The following is a 23,819-nucleotide window of genomic DNA, read 5'->3' as shown; positions in this document are numbered from 1 at the left end:
CCAATGTGTCCCTTAGTCTGGTCCATTCTGCCTTTCCATTTTTCCTTTCATCTCTTGGTAATAGGGTTTTTAACCAGTTCTGATACTCAGTTCCTTTATCTGTTCTCTGGAGTTCCCATACTTTGTGTTTTGGCATTTTCCTGTTCTGTATTTTTGGCACATAGAAGTTTGATGATATAGATGTTGATTCCCACAGGGAACATGAAATATTTGCAGTGGCCTCCACAGTATGCACTAGCCTTGTGTTTGCGTCTTGGTAGGTGTGTTAAGTACCAACTGACGAGCCCAACTTAGCACACGAGGGCGAAACGCAGGCAACCAAGAATGAGTTAGCTGGAAAATTTATAATGTCCAATAACACACCATTATATTGGTATTAACATAGAAGTTCCTCAGGTCTGCTACTAATAAATGGTAGTTACTATCAAGACTCTCGCAGGATATTACTCTGACATCTGTTATCATTCTGTTCCTTTCTTCATCAGAGATGACATAATCGATTACCGTACAGTCTTTTGTAGTCCATCCCAACTGCATCGTGTTATCTTATGGCTCTGTCTCTTCTTGAACCAACTATTTTTCACCACCAACCCATTCCTCATACAGAACTCAAGGAAATGTTCACCTTCCATATTTCGTCCACCATTATTATTATATTGATGGATGAATTCATAAAACATGTAAAACAGAGTATTAGTAGTGGTGAAGTGAATGCTTTAGTATTTATAGATGATGTGGTGATTTGGGGAAAGGGAGAAAAGGAAGTACAAAGGAGACTGGACGTTTGGAATGAAAATCTGAAGGAGTTCGGAATGGTAATTAGAAAAAAAGAAAACTGTAGTCATGCACTGTGGAAAAGAGAAAAAGAAGCCAAGTGAACATAGACGGAGAACTGTTAGAGAACGTAGAACAGTTTACATATCTGGGTAGCATTATTAATGGAAGTAATGAAATCACCCCTGAAATTAATAATAGACTAAGTAAAGGTACAACATTAAAGTATGAAGGCTTTCACGGCCGGTGTCAATATAATAAAATTCTTTCGGGCTGTTATGCCGTGGTCCACTCCTCTCGCTTCTCCCAGACGTTTTGACTACTGCTGCGGTAGTCATCTTCTGTGGCATCGTGTAGATACGCTCTCCTGTATCCCGCTGGCGACTGCAAAAGTTGTTTGGGAAGCAGCTGTATTTATATGTAAGTGTGTGGCCTCCAATTGGTTCGCGCTGTGCAAACCGACATCTGATTGACTATCTGAAAGCACGACCTCCGATTGGGTCGCGCCGAGCAGCTTGACGTTTGGTTGGCTATCTGAACACATGACCTCTGATTGGTTCGCGCCGGGCATGGATTCTGACTGGGTCGCTCCGAGAAGTCTGTCGTCTGATTGGATCTCGGAGTGCACGACCTCCGATTGGGTCGTGCCGAGCAATGGATCCTCTGGTTGGTTGACTGTAATGTCCCTGATCTTAGTAAACTTCGGCCGTACGTTATATAAAGGGGTGTCCCAGGCCTTGCTGAGTTTCAGTCCTTCCTCCTTTCTATTAAAGTTATCTGGATGTTTATGTATTTAGATTGCTTCCCTGTAGAGACGGGCGTGAAAGTGGGATGTTGTGGCCAGTATGTCAGTATCCTCGTAACGGATCTCATGATTTCCGTCAAGCAGTGCATGCTCCGCTACTGCTGATTTGTCGTATTGTCCCAAGCGACAATTCCTTTTGTGCTCCGTCAGGCGAGTATTGACACTTCTGCCAGTCGTGCCAATATAAACAGCTCCACAGCTGCAAGGTATCCTATAGACCCCAGTAGATGTTACAGGGTCACGTGGATCTTTGGCAGAACGTAACATGTTCCGTAGCTGTTGGGTCGGCTGAAAAATGGTTTTAACTTCGTGACGTTCAAGGAGCCTTCCAATACAATCCGTGACATCCCGTATATACGGCAAATAAGCGATACCTTTCTTCCTGGGTTCTTCTCGCTTACTATTCGCCGGCTGTCTTCTGGGGTGGAGTGCTCTCCTGACCTCTTGTACCGTGTAGCCATTGGTTTGTAAGGCTAGATCAAGATGCCATAGTTCCTTCTCGATGTACTCTGGTTCACAGACACGAAGGGCGCGATCCACCAAAGTCTTCATCATGGCGCGCTTCTGCCCAGGATGGTGATTCGAATTTTTGTTTAAATATCGGTCTGTGTGTGTTGGTTTTCGGTATACTTGATGCCCTAGGGATCCATCATTCTTCCTCTTCACCAGCACGTCCAGGAAAGCTAATTCTCCATCCTTTTCCTTCTCCACAGTGAATTGTATACGAGGATGAATACTGTTCAGATGTGTAAGAAAACTGTCAAGTGCCTCCTCTCCATGTCCCCATATTACAAAAGTGTCATCAACAAAGCGGAACCAACAGCTGGGTTTATTTACAGCAGTCTGCAGGGCTTCCTCTTCAAAGAACTCCATATAAAAATTAGCAATAACAGGGCTAAGTGGGCTTCCCATGGCAACACCGTCTGTCTGTTCATAAAATTCATGTTTCCATTGGAAAAATGTCGTCATAAGTACATGTTCAAATAAAACTATTGTCTCCTCTGCAAAGAGATGTTGAATATGTTCAAGAGTATCCTTGATTGGTACCATAGTGAACAGCGAGACGACGTCAAAACTAACAAGTATATCCCCCGGTTGTACTCGCAAGTGTCGCAATCTGTTTATGAAATGGGCCGAGTCTTTGATGTGTGAGTCCTTAGTCCCTACGTAAGGTTTCAGTAAATTGCTTAAATATTTTGCGACTTCATAAGTTGGAGAGCCAATGGTACTAACGATAGGACGAAGAGGGACGTCTGGCTTATGGACCTTAGGAAGACCATATAGTCTTGGACACAAGGCTTCTGATTTCTTCAGCTTCTTCTGTTCTTCTGGTGAAATAGAAGATTTCTTAATCAGAGTATTGGTCTTGCGCAGGATACTCATAGTCGGGTCACGGGGAAGTTTTTTGTAGATCGATGGATCAAGAAGTTCTTTGATCTTATGTTCATAATCCATGGTGTTCAAGATAACAGTAGCATTACCTTTGTCAGCTGCTAATATGATACTACTTTCGTCGGCTTTTAAATCCTTTAGAGCAAGCCCCTCCTTCTTGCTAAGATTACGTTTTGGTAACTTGGCCTTGCAGAGTATCTTGGAACAGTCATGACGTATTTCCAGCGGGATACAGGAGAGCGTATCTACACGACGCCACAGAAGATGACTACCGCAGCAGTAGTCGAAACGTCTGGGAGAAGCGAGAGGAGTGGACCACGGCATAACAGCCCTGAAGAATTTTATTATAAAGGTACAACATTTTATCGAGTCAGAGAGCTTTTATCGGATGACAAAGTACCCAAGAGAACGAAATTAACATTATATAAACAGTATTTCATACCAATTGTAACATACGGACTAGAAACGCTGGTAACTAATAAGAGACAAGATAATAAGACCCAAGTAGTAGAAATTACATTTTTTAAGAACATCAGTTAAAAAGACAAGAAGAGATAGAATTCAAAATATTAAAATCAGAAAAGAGCTAAATATAGAACCTTTAGTACAGAACATACAGAAAGCAAGACTGATATGGTTCGGACATGTAGAAAGAATCAGAAGCAAGAAGGGAATTACCGAGCTCGATAGCTGCAGTCGCTTAAGTGCGGCCAGTATCCAGTATTCGGGAGATAGTAGGTTCGAACCCCACTGTCGGCAGCCCTGAAAATGGTTTTCCGTGGTTTCCCATTTTCACACCAGGCAAATGCTGGGGCCGTACCTTAATTAAGGCCACGGCCGCTTCCTTCCCACTCCTAGCCCTTTCCTGTCCCATCGTCGCCGCAAGACCTATCTGTGTCGGTGCGACGTAAAACAACTAGGAAAAAAAAAAAAAAAGGGAATTGGAAAAAGAAGTTGAGAGAAAGAGACTTGTTGAAAGACCGAGAAGAAGGTGGATGGATCAGATTTGGAAGGAGATTAGAGAAGCTGGATGGAATGTGGCGGAAGTAATGGAGCAGGAAAAGTGGAAGGTTAGAGAGGAGTGGAGGAGGATTGTTAACCACACCTGGGTGACTGGAGTGGGACGATGATGATGATGATGATGATGATGATGATGATGATGATGATGGCCATTGGGCTTCAATAAATTATTATTCAGAATAAAAATAATAGTCTAATAAAAAGTTATCATTCTTTGTTACTAGAAATAATGATAATGGAAGATACAACCTTATTAAAAATAAATGCCATCTGTTAGTAGTTTAAATTTTGATGTTAAGAGGAGGGAAATTGTACATTCTGGTGGTATTACAAGAGTCATTTAAGAGTTGGAAGTGGCACCAAATTGCTATGCTTAATAACTTTTTTTATTTCAGCTCTAGATAGTTGTGCTCATGTCACAGATTTGCGTCGCACCCAGCATGGCCCTTTCACTGAAGAAGATATGCTTGAACCTCACCATTGGACTGTGGATCATATTACACAAGCTATTGTTATGGCAAAGGATAAATACTATGTAGAACTGCAGCGACCACGTGGAAAGTAAGTGAGCTCTTTTTCTAACAGATGATTATTAAATACATAATGCAACAAACAGATTAGTGAAAACTGCAATAGTTGCATAAATATGAAGAGATTAGCATAAAAAACTGAAACTGATGATCCAAACACCAATGTTGTACTTCATTCAAATATGTGAAAGACATTTTTGTTTAAATATTATTAATGTAAGTGTCACTCGTTGTAAACGTTTTAGACCGAGGCTAATATACTGCACACTCAAATATTGGTATCACAGTGTGTGTTGTAAGGATTTCAATGCCTAACTAACTGTGTCCTTAATATATCATGAGCTATTAATAAACTCATTTTTATTCAAGTAAGTTCCTTATGTTAGCAGAGTACTTTGCTAGCTATTAATCTCTCTGTGTATACGGTAAACAACCTATTGCTTTTAATGTCTAACTACATCTTGACTTACTGACTAGGAAGGTGAGTCTATTACAAGAGTTAGATATTGATGATGATTTCATTTTGGATCACTGGCAATGTGGAGAAAGTTACTAATTTGGGATCTGTCTTTTGAGAATAACAGTACTGCTATACTCTGTTGTGTGCTACATTATAGAGCAATGATGCATGTGATACATGCAGAGTACATTTTGTCAGATGGTACAATGGCATAATATGTAGTGAATTAATCCTCTGCATTATTACACCATATTATACACCTTTTTAAATAACGTATATACGTGAATAATCCCTGCATATTTGTTTCAGAATTTGCGGGATGCAGGTATTACTTATTGTATGTCAAGGTGGGTACAGTGCTCCTGACATACAGAAATCTGTAAGTTAGTAATTTTTCACCACTCTGTTGGCAACTCTCTTCCCGCCACAACCAAGCCACGTGCCGCGTACACCATCTTGTCATTTGCATGGCGTCTGTTCAAGTATTAGCACATGTTTAAGATGGTTGGTGTAAGTTCTCTTTATAAGTTGTTCATGGCCAAAGTAAAGTTCCACATTATTGAAGAGGCAGAGCAATTGGTGGTGGTGGTGGTGGTGGTGGTGATGATGACGATGCTTGTGCCACACGTGCAGTGACCATTCATACATAGACACCTGACAGGTGGTCTACTCAGAGGTAAGCTTTCTGCAACTAGTTCAAGCCTTCTGTCCATAGATGGCATGACATGCAGTATACCACCTGAAAGCTGAGAATCTGCTCTCTCTCAAAGTTGGAACGAACATCATAGATTGCATCATGCAGCAGGAAATCGCTCTCCAAGTAGGGTGTTTACCCGCTTGATAATCAGCAGAAATGGCCGGGGCCGGTAAACCTTGTATTACAAGGAATAAAATCAAACGTATATTATGGGATACTAATAAGTTAAAAGAAAGTGTAAAATGCTTCAACCTTTCAATACTATTAAAGTAAGAAATGTAAGTTTACATTCCTATTTAATTAAAATTGGTACTGGTTTCGATCAGTATTTTTGGTCATCATCAGCCGATCTCAAATAAGTGTAATAGTATTGAAAGGTTGAACCATTTTATACTTTGTTTTACCTTATTAGCGAACTCACTTTAATACAGAACAGTATGAAATTCTTATCTCTTAATATTTTATGGGATAGTTGGAGCGAATTGGGCAGTGATGTAGTTTCAGAAAATTAAACAATTTTATTTACTAGCAGTGAAAATTATAGCAGCATTAACAAAAAATTTCACGTGAGAGTGATGATGGTAAAGATGTTGATTCCCATAGGGAACATGAAATATTTGTTCTGAATGAGTAAATTTATAATACCAATATAGTTGGTCCGTTATTGGACATTATAAATTTTCCAGCTAACTCATTCCTGGCTGCCAGCATTTTGCCCCAGTTTGCTAAGTTGGGCTTATCAGTTGATAAATAGCACACCTACCAAGTAGCCTACGCAGTGGCCTTCACGGTATGCACTAGCCATGCATCTTGGTAGGTGTGCTATTTACCAACTGATGAGCCCAACTTAGTACACTGGGGCGAAATGCTGACAACCAGGAATGAGTTTGCTGGAAAATTTATAATGTCCAATAACGGACCAACTATATTGGTATTATAAATTTACTCATTCGGAACAAATATTTCAGGTTCCCGATGGGAATCAACATCTTTATCATCTGATGGCCAGGCAGGCATCAATTTTTGAAAATGAGACAAAGTCTCTCATAGTGCACTGCCGATGGCTCCAAGTAGCCTCCACCTTATGCACTAGCCATGCATCTTGGTAGGTGTGCTAGTTACCAACTGATGAGCCCAACTTAGCACACTGGGGCGAAACGCTGGCAACCAAGAACGAGTTAGTTGGAAAATTTATAATGTCCAATAACGGACCAACTATATTGGTATTATGAGAGTGATGACACATTTGAAAGTGACGATGATAATGAAGTCCATCCTGCCTACAAAAATACAAAGGAAGATGGCTGGGAACGGAAAAAAAAAAAAAAAAAAAAACAGGTGATAAACCATCCAAATATAATTTTATATGAAATTCTGGAATAAAACCCATCATAAACAGGACTCTCCCTTTAGATCCCTCCCCTCTACACATTTCATTCACAACTCTTTATGGGATGAGAAAGCTACTGAAAGAAATAGTTTTGCCGATCAGTTATTCACAGAAAAAAATCCCAACTCAGCCTGTATGAGTTCACTAGAAACATTTCACAAGGCTTATAACCCTAAAACATGCTGTGACTCTGTTGAAAGCAAGACAAGCAAGAAAAGTATAATGAGATACAACTCTGAAAGTACTGGGTGGCTTTGCATTTCCTGGAGTGTTTTATGTGGTTTCACATCATTAAAACTTACAAAAATTATTCTTCAGTGTGCTGCACTTCATCACATCAAACAAGGGTATGATTAAAGTTCAGTATGTTGTGGATTACATGTATAAATCTTAGTAGCGTAAAACTGTATCTTACGCTTGAAAAAAATTATATGCATGCGCATGCTCAGTACATTAAAATTAGTATGTCAATGGGTTAAAGGGGCTAACATCTTGGTCTTCACCCCCTAATGGTATGAAGTGAGACAAAATGTAACGACTATTTAACCCTCAATTGGTCATGCCACGATCATTTAGACCAGCTAAATATGGTATAAAGGTTTGTTTGGATGATGCAAAAATGTTTTACACCTCAAATATGGCAGTTTAGTGCGGGAAGCAACCTACAGAACCATACCAAATTAACATCTCTGCAGAAGATGACGTTTCGAGGGCAACTGATCCTATTTGGGGCTTGGGAAGAGGGATTACGGTAGCAAAAATTTTTCTTTCAGTACCATTTGCTTGGTTTGGTGCCAAGTCTTTCCACTTCCTAGTACCTTCCCGCTACCCCTCACCCTATAATAATGTGCATCTATTATCAGTTTCACTGCACGTGCTCTCTTGCTGCAAGCAAAAGCTTCAACACTTGGTCTAAAGCTCCGTGCGCGACTAATTAAGACTGTCAAGTTTGTCTGCAGTTTTGTGTGTGTTTCCATCTTTTGACTGTTATTTGTGGTAAAAATGGACATGATAGAAGAAGAGTGGATCAGGGAACTACTTTTAGAATCTCATTCAGACCACAAACGTTCTGCTGAAGACAATGATGACAGAGATGGAGGCGAGGTAGGAGTAAGTGATCGTAGTACAGATACTGAGCAGTCAGAACATGAGTATGAACATACTATCCTGACATATGACGTAAACAATCAATCCAATTTTATTTTGGGAAAGGACAATGAAACTAAATGGTATTTGTGCTCTCCACCTCAAGCTGTGAGGCAACTGCCACATAATATTTTACGCATGCATTTACCAGGTGTTCTAGGACCAGCAAAAGGTGTAGTTTAGGTTTTGGGGTGTTGGAATTTATTTTTTACCGAGCAAATGATTGATGAAATCATTCTATGAATGAATATAAAGATCGCAGAGATTATGGGCAAGTATGACCGAGAGAGGGATGCGAAAGATACTAACTCCACAGAAATGAAGACTTTTTTAAACTTTTATACATGGGAGGTGTCCTTAAATCATCTCACCTAAATCTTGAAGATCTGCATCAAACTGATTTCACAGGAGTCAAATATTTCAAGACGATGTCTCAACGGAGGACGAGATTTCTTCTAAGTGTGTTAGATTTGACAACATAAACACAAGAAATGACTGGTGTCGGTATGATAAATTAGCACCAATTCGTGAAGTGTTCAAACAGTTTACAATTAAATCGAAATAACAAATAACGTAGTTCAACCTATTCAATACAAGTAAATAAGAAATATGGTATTAGATTCCTATTTAATTATAAGCGGGAGCGCTACCGGTTTCGACCCAATCTGGGTCATCATCAGCCGAATAAAATGCAAAAAAAGCAATGCATAGGTAAATAAGAAATTAAAGAATGAATCTTTAACAAAAACAGTTGAAGCAATATATGAAAATGGGGATAGGCACTGTGCGATTTTAAATCGTAAAATCTAGAAGAAGTAGAAGGTCAGTCACTTAAGGGGCGATCTTCTGAATAGTAGCACAACATGCAAAGTTCGTCACTGTCTCAAAATGTTTACGAGAAGCGGAGAACAGTTAAGTGAGCCAGCCTGCATATACTATCAGGCGTGAAGTCACAATACAATTGAGTAAATATGAAGTCCCAGAATTGTGTAGAAGTCGAAGACAAGTCGCTTGATTGAAGCAAATTGCTAGCTCCTGAAGATCAGCGCAACATATTCAATGTCCGGCGCTGTGCTTTCAAATGCTGACGGAACTTGGTGAATAGCTTAGTGATCCAGTCTCTAATTGTTTCAGTTGCGAAAATGTATATATTTATATATATAAAATACAATTTAATATAACTGAAGTATGTAACTAGGATCTTGTAGATTCTTTATCTTTATCAGCCCGAAATAACATCCTCCGTAAACTTGGCTCAAGCAAATGGGGAGCCCATCCAACTTTGTTAAGAACCTCAGCTCTTGCTCCGAGTTTTTCTGCAGCTGAGTATGCGTGTCCTGTATGGTTTAGGTCAGCCCATACGAAGCGGGTGGATGCAGCCCTTAATGAAACATGTAAAATAGTAACTGGGTGTCTGAAACCTATTCCCACTGACAAACTCTATTGCTTGGCTGGTATTTCTCCTCCAGACATTCGGTGAGAAGTGTTTGCAAGGCAAGAGAGGTCGAAGGTGGATCTCATAAGCAACCACCTGTTATTTGGACATCGACCTCCACCCAGAAGACTGAAGTCCAGGAAAAGTTTCCTCAATGTCTCCAAGGCTCTGGATAAACCAGCAAGAACAGCACGTTGTGATATGTGGCGAGCAAAAATGGAGCATCTTTCTGATTGGATGGTGCCTTCTGAATCTCCACCCCCTGGTCATCATTTGGAATGGACAACCTGGAAGGCACTTAATCGTTTGAGGAGTGGAGTAGGTAAATCCAAGGATAACCTTAAAAAATGGGGTTATCTGAAAGATCAGTCAGACTTCTGCGATTGTGGGGAGCAACAAACTACCCAACACCTGTATGACTGTCAGTCCTGCCCTGTTCGTTGTACACTTCAAGACTCGATTCAAGCCACTGAAGAGGGAATTTCTGTTGCCCATTCCTGGGCAGACATTGTGTGAAACATGTTTTGTGACATAAAATGTATTCTGTTTTATTTGTATATAATACCTTTTTGTATTTTTAAGTTTCTCAACACTCTGACACAAAATAAATAAATAAATAAATAATCTTTAAATTAACAGTTTAATCATAATTGTAAACAGCATTACTCTATTGGTGAGCATGGAACAGTTGATGAAATGCTGGAGCCATTTCAAACATTGCCCTTTCCGACAATACATGAAAACGAAACCATCTAAATCAATATATATAAAATAGCTTGTCCTGACTGACTGACTGACTGACTGATTCATCATCGCCGAGCCAAAACTACTGGACATAAAGAAGTGAAATTTTGAGGATATATTCATATTAAGATGTAGGTGCTCGCTAAGAGAGGGTTTTTGGATATTCCGTCGCTAAGGGGGTGAAAAGGGGGGTGAAATTTTAAAATGAGTGTATCTATATCTCAAAACTTTAAAAGTTTACAGATGTAAAAATTGGTATTTAGAATCTTCTTTAAAAAGAAGGAAACACGTATTTTTTTGTTTTCAGAAAGTCCCAATAGGAGGGGTGAAAAAGGGTGAAAAATGGGTTGAATGCCTTTAATCAGGATTCCGGTCCTTATATCTCAGAAACTGAAGATATTACAGACCTGAAAATTGGTACTTTTGATCTCTTTTAAAAATAAAGAAACACGCATTTTTTGTTTTTCGAAAAACCAATTAATGGGAGGGTGAAAAGGGGGTGGAATTTTTAAAATGAGTGCATCTGTATCTCAAAACTTTTAAAGTTTACAGGTGTAAAAATTGGTCTTTAGAATCTTCATTAAAAATTAAGAAACACATATTTTTTTTTTTTTCAGAAAATCCCAATAGGAGGGGTGAAAAGGGGTGAAAAAGGGGTTGAATACCTTTAATCAGGATACTTATATCTCAGAAACTGAGAATATTACAGACCTGAAAATTGGTGTTTGGGATCTCCTTTAAAAATAAAGAAACTCGCATTTTTTTTTTTTTTTTTCGGAAAATCCAATTAATAGGGGGTGAAAAGGGGGTAAGTTTTTAAAATGAGTGTATATAAATCTCAAAACTTTTAAAGTTTATAGATATAAAAATTGGTATTTAGAATCTCCTTTAAAAATAAAGAAACACGTATTTTTTTGTTTTCAGAAAATCCCAATAGGAAGGGTGAAAAGGGGTGAAAAATGGGTTGAATGCTTTTACTGAGGCTACTTATATTTCAGAACATGAAGATATTACAGACCTGAAAATTGGTATTTGGGATCTACTTTAAAAATAAAGAAAGAGGTATTTTTCATTTTTGGAAAATCCAAATAATAGGGGGTGAATTTTTAAAACGAGTATGGCTATATCTTAAAACTTTAAAAGTTTACAGATGTAAAAAATTGGTATTTATAATCTCCTTTAAAAATAAAGGAACACGTATTTTTTTTGTTTCCCGTAAATCGCAATAGGAGGGCTGTAAATGTGTGAATAATGGGTTGAGTGCCTGTAAAAGTGTGAATAATGGGTTGAGTGCCTTTAATGAGGATACATACATCTCAGTAACTGAAGAATTACAGAACTGAAAATTTGTATATGGGATCTCCTTTAAAAATAAAGAAACACATATTTTTTGTTTTGGGAAAATCCAATTAATGGCGGTTAAACAGGAGTGACAAATTGAGGTGAATTCTTTGAAAGACTATATCTACAGAATATCTGAGAAACATAAAATGTTACAGACGTAAAAAGTGTGTATTTGGAATCTCCTGTAAATATAAAGAAACATAGGTGATTTGCTTTTGGAAACTCCATTTAAGGGGAACTAAAAATGGGTGAAATTTTAAAATGAGAATTTCTACAGTATCTCAAAAAACTCAATGTTACAGAAGTAAAAAATGGTATTTTTAATCTCTATTAAAAATAAAGAAACGTGTATTTTTAGTTTTCGGAAATAACACTTGGGTGGATGGGGGGGGGGGGTTAAAAGTGACTGAAAATGGTGTTGAATTCTTTTAATTAGGCTACTGATATCTCAAAAATGAAGATATTACAGACGTGAAATTTGATATTTGGAATCTGCTTTAAAAGTAAAGAAACACGTATTTTCATAAAATCCAATGAAGGGGGGTGGGGTGAAAGAATTGAAAAATTAATTGACTTAATTGTATGAGAATACATACAACTAATAAAAACTAAAGTTGTTACAGACGTGACCACTGGTATTTGGATCTCCTTTAAAACCAAAGAAAAACGCGTTTTGGGGGGAACCCATCTTGGGGGGGGGGGGCGGGAGTGAAAAAAAGTTGAATTCCTTTCATGAGGACACATAAATAAAAAACTGAAGAAGTTAGAGTCGTGATAATTGGTATTTAGAATATCCTTTACTATTAAAGAAACAGTATTTTTTGCCGGATAATTCACTTGGGGGGGGGGGGGGGGTGAAAAGAAGTGAAATAAAGTGAATTATTTTTATGGGGATACTTATTTCTCAAAACTGAAGGTAATAGACGTGAACATTGGTGTTCGGAATCTCCTTTAAACATAAAGAAACACGCCTTCTTTTAATTTTTTTGGTGGTGGTGGGGGGGGTGTTAATAAACTTAACGGCGGTGGGGTGTAAAAGGAGGTGAGACCAATTGATTTTACTGTTCGTAATGTACTTATGGGGAGCCTCCGTTGCTCAGGCGGCAGCGCGCCGGCCTCTCACAGCTGGGTTCCGTGGTTCAAATCCCGGTCACTCCATGTGACATTCGTGCTGGACAAAGCAGAGGTGGGACAGGTTTTTCTCCGTTTACTTCGATTTTTCCTGTCATCATTCATTCCAGCAACACTGTCCAATATTTCATTTCATTTGTCATTCATTGATCATTGCCCCAGAGGAGTGCTTCGGCAGCCGGCACAATTCCTATTGTCGCCGCTAGATGGGGCTTTATTCATTCCATTCCTGGCCCTGTTGAATGACTGGAAACAGGCTGTAGATTTTCGATGTACTTATTCTGATTATAAAGCAATCATTTTTAATCTTTCCTGAGTTCGTTTTCAACAGCCTTCTTTTCCTTCGGAGAACGTTCTTAGATTACAGTAGATTCTCCTGGCATATAAATAAAAACGTGAACACATTTGAAATAAACGATAGGAATGCGATTGACCGTCAAAATTGTTCACCTCTATAATAAAGTCAATAATGCACGGAAGTGAGTCGTTCGTATCGTCAGAAAATCCGCACACTTGCCTACCCGCGACAATGGTGCTGGTCGCATTGTCAACAATGACAATGGCAGCAGATGTAATTTACCGCTAAATAGCGGTCTTGCATCTTGCTGTGGGGTCCAGAACATATAATAATAATAATAATAATAATAATAATAATAATAATAATAATAATAATAATAATCTGGACGGTCGTCAAATGTGTGGACCGCGCTGGAAACGGGTCCTGGACGGGTACTGACTAAGAATGCAGTCCGGCGGTGGGTTCAGTACCGCCAAGGCACCCAAGATGACACCACGCCGGATATCCTGTAGGATTTGATCCATATTAAAAATGCTTATAGGAAAAGATGGCATAGATTTAGGGACCCAACTGACCGGGTGGAATACCTGGACCTACCCCGGGAAGTACAAAATCGATTGCTGGAAAGTAAGATTGAAAAACGGGAGGAAACTTGCCGTAATCTATTAGAAAATGAGTCAGATCGCGAATTTTGGCGGATTCTCGCAGAAAACGAGTCGGATCGCAAATTTTGGCGGATTATATACCTAAAACAATAACATTCAATTATAAATTTCAGTGTAATACCGTAGCGAAGCACGGGTATCTTGCTAGTATGGTATAAAAGGTTTGTTTGGATGATGCAAAATGTTTTACACCTCAAATATGGAAGTTTACTGCGGGATGCAACCTACCGGACCATGCCAAATTAGTAACTTTGCAGAAGATGTTGTTTTGAGAGCAACTAATCCTGTTTGGGGCTTGGGAAAAGGGATTACGGTAGCAAAAATTTTTCTTTCAGTGCCATTAGTTATCAAGTTGGAAACACAGAAAAAAAACTGTCCATAGTAGGAACTTAAAAGAAAAAACAAGAAAAGAAAAAAAAAAAAACAAGAGAGAAATCCCTCCACTGTCAGTATACACCGAGCACAAGGAACGGCAACTGTATACAGCAGTTTGTTTGTTTATGGTGAACATGCTACTCTTGTGTCACACAAGTCCAAACCAAATAAAGTGGTTTTGTTGCTGTCGACTGAACACCGTTCTGATTCCATAAGTGAAGAAAGTGGTGATAAATGTAAGTCCATAATTCTAACACATTATAATGGAACTAAAGGTCGCATAGACACCTTACAATTATTGAAGAAAACCTACAGTGTCACAAGAAAAACAAACAGGTGGCCTCTTTCCTTATTTTTTGCTTTGATGAATATTGCTGGAGTCAACTTGTAAATTATTTACCTTGGAAATACCAAGCAAAATATTTGTAGACGTGAATTCCTATAAGCTCTCTCATGAGAACTGTGCATAGATTACTTGACACACAGGTCAATTCTTGAGTACCTTCCACATCAACTAAAAGTCAAAATAAGACAGCTGGTTGGAACTGAAGAGGATCAAAGGCCCTGTGCTCCAGGTGCTTCTGGCCGTTGTTCTTACTGTTCATGGCAGCAAAATTGCAAGACAAAGGTCACCTGTTCTTCATGTTATAGGTGAATATGTAAAGAGCACACGACGAACATCTATAACAAATGTGTCGTAGAGAACAGAGACATTGAGGACAACAATGATGCAGATGTGTGATTCAGCGAATCTGTCTTTGTTTCTATAATCGAGTGTGCTTAAACGTACACAGATGAAACTACAGTAAAACCTTGATTATCTGTCCCTTGATTAACCATTCTGCAGATTATCCGTTGCCAGAAAAAAAAAATTTTAAAAAGCAATCGGCAGCCCTGAAAATGGTTTTCCGTGGTTTCCCATTTTCACACCATGCAAATGCTGGGGCTGTACCTTAATTAAGGACACGGCAGCTTCCTTCCCACTCCTAGCCCTTCCCTGTCCCATTGTCGCCATAAGACCTATCTGTGTCGGTGCAACATAAAGCAACTAGCAAAAAAAAAAAAAAAAAAAATAATAATAATAAATCTACAACATACCTACAGACCAAAATAATAATAATAATAATAATAATAATAATAATAATAATAATAATAATAATAATAATGTTATTGGCTTTACATCCCACTAACCACTTTGATGGTTTTTGGAACGCCGAGGTGCCGAAATTTTGTCTCACAGTAGTTCTTTTATGTGCCAGTAAATCTACTGACACGCGACTGATGTATTTGAGTACATTCAAATACGACCAGACTGAGCTTAGATTGAACGTGCCAAGTTGGGGTCACAAGACTATCGCCTCAACCGTCTGAGCTACTCAGCCCGGCTCTTGACGTCAAGGTATCTTGATACAGTATTCTGTTTTGGAGTGACTGTATACTGACACTCCGTCTCTTGAGTCCACGATCATAACATACAGTAACTACTGTATGTACACGTGCATAGACCGGCAATTGACATTGGAGACATGACTTCATACATTTTTTACTACGTAATTTTATGTTGTGTAAAATTATTTAACTTATAACTGTTATGAAAGAAGAGGGATGCTATTCGAATTCAACAATCACAAACTTTATTATCCATTCCATTATTGATAAATAATGTACTGTAATGTGCCCTCTCCCAGCCCACAGAGCGTAGAGTACGGTATGCTGGTCATTTCGACTTCAGAATGAAACCTACAAATTATTTGGTAGACTGCAACATCTATAAGTACCGTACATAGATCTTTCATATCGTTCTCTGTCAAGGTTACATATTTTCACCACAGGTTACTGCATCGTAAATATTTCACAATGCACAGGAATTGGAAACCAGCCTAGCGGTCCATCATAGTCAACCTCCGCTATTAGTAGACAGGTAAGCTACATTCTGTACTGTAGTGCAAAGTAAGGAAATGTGCGCGCGACTGATAAAGTTGAACATTTATTTTCCATTCTAACAGCCAAGAAATGTTGAGATTAAAATCTGCAGTAAAAAGAAAAGGTGTAGTTTCAACCATACAAAATAAAGTTAATATAATCGATTAAAGAAAGGTGAACTAGTCTCAAATTTAGCATCAGAGTTCGGTGTGAGTGTGACAACAGTGCGGGACCTAATGAAGAATAAAGACAAAGTGTTGCAGTTTGCGGCAAGTTCTGACAGTATTAAATAACACTAGTATGTTTTTATTGTTCTCCCACCTATTTAGTACAATACAATCTTTAAAGTTAGGACTTTGTCCTTATCAAAATGTTAACATAAAATTAGTACATTGGATGGTAAATGTTTTACCTATCAATAGTAGGCATCATCAGCCATTTTTTACCTTAGGAATAGATCAGGTACCTGATTGGAAATGACTTATGAATACTGTTAAAAATCATGTCTCGTAAAATGGATTAGAGATCGTTAAACAACTATTACAATGTAAAATGTAGTATACTATTATTTAACAATATTTGTGTTAATATTTGAGGATTATAACATAGGTGGTTGGTTTTTGATATTAAAAGATATTACAATAAAGATAAAAATCAGAAAGCACATTCCATTTAATTGTCAAGTGGCATGTTGTTAAAAACTTTAGGAAAGTTGAGCATTGGTAACGGTCGTTGGTTCTTGAAGTTAGTAAGTATTGATTTTCATTTATACGCTTATAAATTTTGAAGAACATTCATATGGTCTGGTTCTTTTTAAGATAATATTAGTTGGAATGCTGGTGCCGTAGGCTATATTGAAGTCTGTGTAGACGTCATTAGGCCATCTTCTTTGATGTAGTATTTGTGGGGAGAGTTTGTGATAGGTGTGGCTCTTTGATGTTGGACGTATTGAGGTGAGCGTGACTTTGTGCCTGACAGTTTATGCAGTCTGGCTCATTTAACTGTTCTCTGCTTTTCGTGAACATTGTGAGACAGTGCCAAACATTGCGTGTGCCGTGCTGATGCTCGGAAGATTACGCATTACTTCTTTTAAGTGACTTACATTCCACTTCGTCTGAATTTAACAGTGCCTACCCCCGTCATTTTTATATCGCCTCTTCAACTGATATTGTGTGGACTTGACTGTTAACTTCTTTCTTACTTATGCATTGTTTTTCAAGTTATAATTGGCTGATGATGACCCAGACTGAGGTCGAAACCGGTACCATTTCCACTTTTAATTAAATAAGAATGTAATCTCTACATCTCTTATTTACTTGTATTGAATAGGTTGAACTACAATATTTATTATTTCAATTTAACTGTGAGCGTACTAGTCGAAAGGGAACATTGTTGTCAATCGGTGGGTAGCCAAGTGAGATGAAATTCTATTATTAAAGAGTTGTTTTGAAAATTTAATGAAGGACCATAATTGGAATTAAGGGGCTGAATAGTGGAAGTTAAATAAAAAGTGTTGACACTTACCCCTTTGACCGCTGAGATGTTAACTTATGTTGAGGGCTTTAGAGCAGGGCCATCCAGCTATTGCGCTCCGAGAGCGCGCCCGCGCTCGGGGAGCACTGGACAGTCAGACTAGCGCTCCTTCCCCTACCACCACTAAACTGTGGCAGCGAGGAGACCTGAGACGGACGATGTTCGGACCGCGCTGACTAGATACGTACGTACAGTCGTGCGTCCGACGGCTTTTGTGGGTTTATTGACATCATACTGATAGGGCTGTTTTGCTGTAACAAATATACCGCATATACAAATCGATAGGTATTCCGATGTATGGAATATGCAGGAAACGAAATCAAGTGTTAAGTAAAGAATACAGTAATGCGATTTATTCAAAACTGAAAATTGAACATATCTGAGAGGAAAATTCAATAACCTTTTACCAATGTTTTACCAATATTCTTAAACAATTACGCGAGTTTCTGTCGCTCATCGTTACCCGATATTTACTTTTGGTAAGCTTAAGAACCGAAAAGAAACGCTCACAAATTTATGTACGTTGAGCCGAACATTGATAGAACTTTACATGCATGTTTATATAAAAGGCGATAGCTGCAGTCGCTTAAGTGCGGCCAGTATCCTGTATTTGGGAGATAGTAGGTTCGAACCCCACTATCGGCAGCCCTGAAGATGGTTTTCCGTGGTTTCCCATTTTCACACCAGGCAAATGCTGGGGCTGTACCTTAATTAAGGCCACGGCCGCTTCCTTCCCACTCCCCGCCCTTCCCTGTTCGATTGGCGTCTGACGTCTGTCAAATCACCGTAATCATCCCTGTGGTTGACACTGTAATGCCGTTACAAAGTGTGTTTTTTAAAACACATAAAACCTCAGTGGCACACTAAAAAATCGGCTGCTCTCTTCGGCCCGGCGGGCAGACCGCTCGCTCAGCTAGCCAAGCTCCTTCCACCACTACCGAAACTACCTTCCACCAAAGCGCTCGGAACACTGGCTTGGAGCGCGGCCAGAGCGCTAGCGCTCGGGGAGCGCTGTTTGGATGGCCCTGCTTTAGAGCAACTGGCAGTCACCGAGCTCTTACTTTGGATGTTGTATTTGTGAAGTCTTGGTGGAGGGGGTTGAGCTTGAGAAGGCATGGCTAAGGGCCCATTCGCTGCGGGTGAGGAGCAGCTGCCGGCAGCGATAGAAGGGGAGGGAAGGGGGTGTGTGTGTTAGATTGCTGGGAGTGTTTACTGATTTGGTGCTAAATATTTTATAACATTTACTATTCCGAAGGAATGTTTTTTAATAGAATTGGAATCTGTTCATAAAGAGAACTTTTGTTATCTATTACGTCATTTAAGTTTTTGTCTTTGTTAAATTGTTGATCTAGGACGATGTAAATTTTTCATATTCCATCATGAGCTTACCTCTTTCAATTCTTTTTAAGATTCGTAAATCCTGATCTGTTGTAGTAAATTTGTGACCTGTTGCCTTCATGTGGTTACTCATCGCAGTGAACTTATTATGTTTTTGGGCGTTATAATGTTTGGCACATCTAGTTGAGAAACAGCGGCCAGTTTGGTCAACATAAGAAAAACTACATACTGAGCATCTGAGTCTATATATACCCGAGTTTGAATATTTATTATCAGTTGAATTGACTGAGTTATGATTAAAAAATAAATAGTGATTTGTATTCTGTGTTGTGTAGGCAAATTTTACATCGTGTTTTTCTTAAAGGATTGGTAATTTGATGGATTTTTGGGTTGGTAAATGTGATTTTTGGGTTGGTAAATGTGAACTTCACGAATTTTGGTTTGTTGGGTTTTATTTGAGAAAGGTTTGTAGTCAATTTTAGTCTAACTTTATTAATGATTTTGTTGATCATATCTGGATTTAACCCATTGAATTTGGCTATTTCTTTTATGAAATCTAATTAATTTTTTAGATTATTTTGTGAAAGAGGGATTTTTAATGCCCTGTATACTAAACTGTAGTAAGTGGCTTTTTTTCATGGTAATTCGGGTGCAAAGATTTGTTTTTTGTAGTTATTGGAGTAAATAAAGGCTCGTGGTAAATTTGGAAATCAAATTTATCTACAACTCGCATGATTTTGATGTCTAGAAAATTGATTGAATTGTTGTTCGTTTTCCTTTGTGAACTTTATATTATCGCCTAAATTATTTAGAAACGTTAGGATGTTATCACTATTGTTAAGTTGTCATTAATGCTTTCACGGCCCCTACATAAAGACGCAATACTGTATAGGCTTTTGGGCTTATGCCGTGTCAAGAAAATAAGGTGAAATTCTTAACGTTTCACAGGGAACTGTGCTCTGCATCCTCAGAAGAAATCTCGACTGTCCATGAGAAAGGCTTCTTAAACAATGATACTTTTAAATTTGGACGTTATAATAGAAGTGGAAAATGGTACTTCAATCGTCACCAGATGGCCCCTAAGACATGGCAACGCTAGCGTTTGAAGCGGAAGCTGACCGAACCATCACAATCAGTCTAAGCTGTTCACATAACGTGTTTGCGTAACGCATGACATTGGCAGATGTATGGCATAGACACAAGCCTGGAATGAAACCTCTGGCGACGAGGAACGTACGAATTTTGAAAACACCGAGATGAAATAAGAATAGTGAAGGGACCGGGAAGGGAACTACCTACGTAAATTCTTAATGGCTGGCAACCAGGTATTACTTAATTGATAGCCGGTGTCCTATCACATATCCACGTGGAGATGGACATGCTCAAAGTTGCGTTCAAGGGTAATGGTTACAGTGATTTGCAGATTCATAGAGCCCTACATCCCAGAGAAACGATCAAGCAAAACTCACAGAAGGAAGAAGTGAAGGGAACTGCCTACTTTCCTTACATTCACAACACCACAGATCGAATTGCCAAGATCCTCCGCAAACACAATATAAAAACCGTGTTTGGCACCGCCACTAAAATTGCTCACCAAGGACAAGTTATCCCCACTTTTACATCCTGGGGATACGAAATTCTCTGTACTTGCGGCAAGGTATACATCGGCCAAACATGCCGGTCCATTGGTACCCGTATCAAAGAACATGAATGTAATATTCGTCTCAACCAACCAACCAGACAAATCGACCATAGCTGAGCACGCTCTATTGTTGGGTGATGATGTCATGTTCCAAGATGCTCGAGCTCTTACCCACACTAGACACTACAGGTCCAGGATTATACGGGAAGCTGTGGAAATACGTAGAAATCCTAACAATTTCAACAGGGACACCGGCTATCAATTAAGTAATACCTGGTTGCCAGTCATTAAGAATTTACGTAGGTAGTTCCCTTCCCGGTCCCTTAACTACTGTCATTTTGTCTCGGCGTTTTACAAATAAGTACGTTCCTCGTCGCCAGATGTTTCATTCCAGGCTTGTGTCTATGCCATACATCTGCCAATGTCATGTGTTATGTGAACAGCTTAGACTGATTGTGATGGGTCAGTCAGCTTCTGCTTCAAACGCTAGCATTGCCATGTCCTGGGGGCCATCTGGTGACGAATGAACGTACCATTTTCTACTTCTATTATAACGTCCAAATTTAAAAGTGTCATTGTTTAAGAAGCCTTTCTCGTGGACAGTCGAGATTTCTTCTGAGGTCGCAGAGCACAGTTCCCTGTGAAATGTTAAGAATTTCACCTTATTTTCTTGACACGGCATAAGCTTAAAAGCCTGTACAGTATTGAGTCTTTATGTGCGGGCCGTGAAAGCATAATATAACTAACAATAATTCTCTTTTCAAAACAAAACCTAAAACTAAAATTAAATACAATAATGTTATAGTAACAAAAGCTGATACAACAGTTACAGAAGATTTTTCTCTGATAAAACCTACACAATAATCAATAGAGATCCCATAGTAAAAACACAACGCAATCTAAAAACAATCCTTAAAAGTTAAATATTCCTACTAAATGAACAAGACTATCAAAAAATGATCACTATCAATCCGAAATTACCTACACCAAGATCATTACCTAAAATACACAAGAAAGATACCCCCATCAGACCAATAATCAATAGCAGAAACAGTCCCACTTATAAAAATTCTCAGTTCCTAAAAAAATTTTAAATTTCACAATGCAAATCCCATCAAAAATTCTATCGAACTTTGCAAAACTTTAAACAAATTCAATTTACAACCAAATTATGTTTTATGTTCATTTGAGGTCATGAATATGGAGTCAAATATACCCGTCAACGAAACTATCACCATAATAAAAAACAACCTCTCCAAACACAGCGCATTAAGCAAAATTGATGAAGACGAATTCATAAAGTTACTAAGTTTTGTTTTACACAATAATTACTTTACTTTCAACAACAAAATATATAAACAAGAAGGCTTAGCTATGGGAGACCCAGTCTCTGGCATTTTAGCAGACATCTTCATGGATAATCTAGAATACAACAAAACAGTAATAAACATTAACGGACTCGGTTTATGGCTCCGTTATGTTGAGGACACATTAGCAATTATCGATAAACTACTTAACAATAGTGATAACACCCTAACATTTCTAAATAATTTAGACGATAATATAAAGTTCACAAAGGAAAACAAAAACATATATTCAATCAATTTTCTAGACATTAAAATCATGCTAGTTGTAGACAAATTCGAATTCCAAATTTACCGCAAGCCTTCATTTACTCCAATAACTACAAAAAAACGAATCTTTGCACCCAAATTCCTATAAAAAAGAGCCAGTTACTACAGTTTAGTATACAGGGCATTAAAAATCCTTCTTTCACTGAATAATCTAAAAAATGAATTAGATTTCATAAAAGAAATAGCCAGATTCAATGGGTTCAATCCAGATATGATCAACAAAATCATTAGTAAAATTAGACTAAAATTAACCACAAACCTTTCTCCAATAAAACCCAACAAACCAAAATTTGCGAAGTTCACATTTACCAACCCAAAAAATCCATCAATCCTTTAAAAAAAGTAAAAATCGCTTACACAACGCAGAATACAAATCACTATTTATTTTTTAATTATAAGTCAGTCAATTCAACTAATAATAAATATTCAAGCTGAGGTATATATAGACTCATGCTCAGTATGTAATTTTTCTTATGCTGGCCAAACTGGCCGCTGTTTCTCAACTAGATATGCTGAACATTAGAATGCCCTAAAACATAAGTTCTCTGCAATGAACAATGAGTAACCACATGAATGAAACAGGTCACAAATTTACTACAATAGATCCGGATTTACAAATCTTAAAAAGAATCGAAAACAGTAAGCTCATGCCGGAACATGAAACCTTATACATCTTCCTAGATCAACAATTTAATAAAGCCAAAAACTTAAGGACGTAATAGATAACAAAAGTCCTCTTTATGAACAGATTCCAATTCTATTAATATTCCTTCTGAACAGTAATTTTCATACAATATTCAGCACCAAATCAGTAAACACTCCCACCAATCCAACACACACACCACCCCCCACCCCTTCTCTCGCTGCCGGCAGCTCCTCCTCACCCGCAGCGTATGGGCCCTTAGCCACGCCTTCTCAAGCTCAAACCCCTCCACCAAGACTTCACAAATACAACACGCAAAGTAAGAGCTCGGCGACTGCCAGTTGCTCTAAAGCCCTCAACATAAGTTAACGTCTCAGCAGTCAAAGGTGTAAGTGTCAACACTTTTTATTTAACTTCCACTATTCAGCCCCTTAATTCCAATTATGGTCCTTCATTAAATTTTCAAAATAACTCGTTAATAACAGAATTTCATCACACTTGGCTACCCACTGATTGACAACAACGTTCCCTTTCGACTCGTACGCTCACATTTAAAGTTAAAAACTTCATGATCGTTCCGTATTGAATAGAGAAATAAGAAGATGTACAATATTAGAAGGATCCACCTTTCAATACTCCGTTGAAAGGTGGATCCTTCTAATATTGTACATCTTCGTACGCTCACCTCAACACGTCCAACAACAAAGAGCCACACCTATCACAAACTCTCCCCACAAATACTACATCAAATTAAGATGGCCTAATGACGTCTACACAGACTTCAATATAGCCTACGGCACCAGCATTCCAACTAATATTATCTTAAAAAGAACCAGGCCATATGAATATTCTTCAAAATTTAGAAGCATATAAATGAAAATCAATACCTACTAACTTCAA

At 38.4% G+C, this 23,819-nt stretch overlaps 1 protein-coding gene across 3 annotated transcripts in view; it reads left to right on the top strand.

Annotated features, from left to right (window-relative positions):
• LOC136858581 (pseudouridylate synthase TRUB1) overlaps window positions 1-23,819 on the top strand; it is a 101,656-nt gene that overhangs the window by 68,942 nt on the left and 8,895 nt on the right. For 2 of the 3 annotated variants that reach the window (XM_067138243.2, XM_067138244.2), the window contains exons 6-7: window positions 4,387-4,552; window positions 5,291-5,328. In XM_067138243.2, the coding sequence (XP_066994344.2) occupies window positions 4,387-4,552; window positions 5,291-5,328 (204 nt within the window). The remainder of the gene's footprint in view (window positions 1-4,386; window positions 4,553-5,290; window positions 5,329-23,819) is intronic. The other variant, XM_067138245.2, reaches the window with a different exon arrangement.

Source organism: Anabrus simplex, chromosome 1 (assembly GCF_040414725.1).
Source record: "Anabrus simplex isolate iqAnaSimp1 chromosome 1, ASM4041472v1, whole genome shotgun sequence".
NCBI classification, from domain to species: Eukaryota; Metazoa; Arthropoda; class Insecta; order Orthoptera; family Tettigoniidae; genus Anabrus; species Anabrus simplex.
Note: the sequence above shows the minus strand (reverse complement) of the source record. Positions and strands in the feature narration are given on the sequence as shown.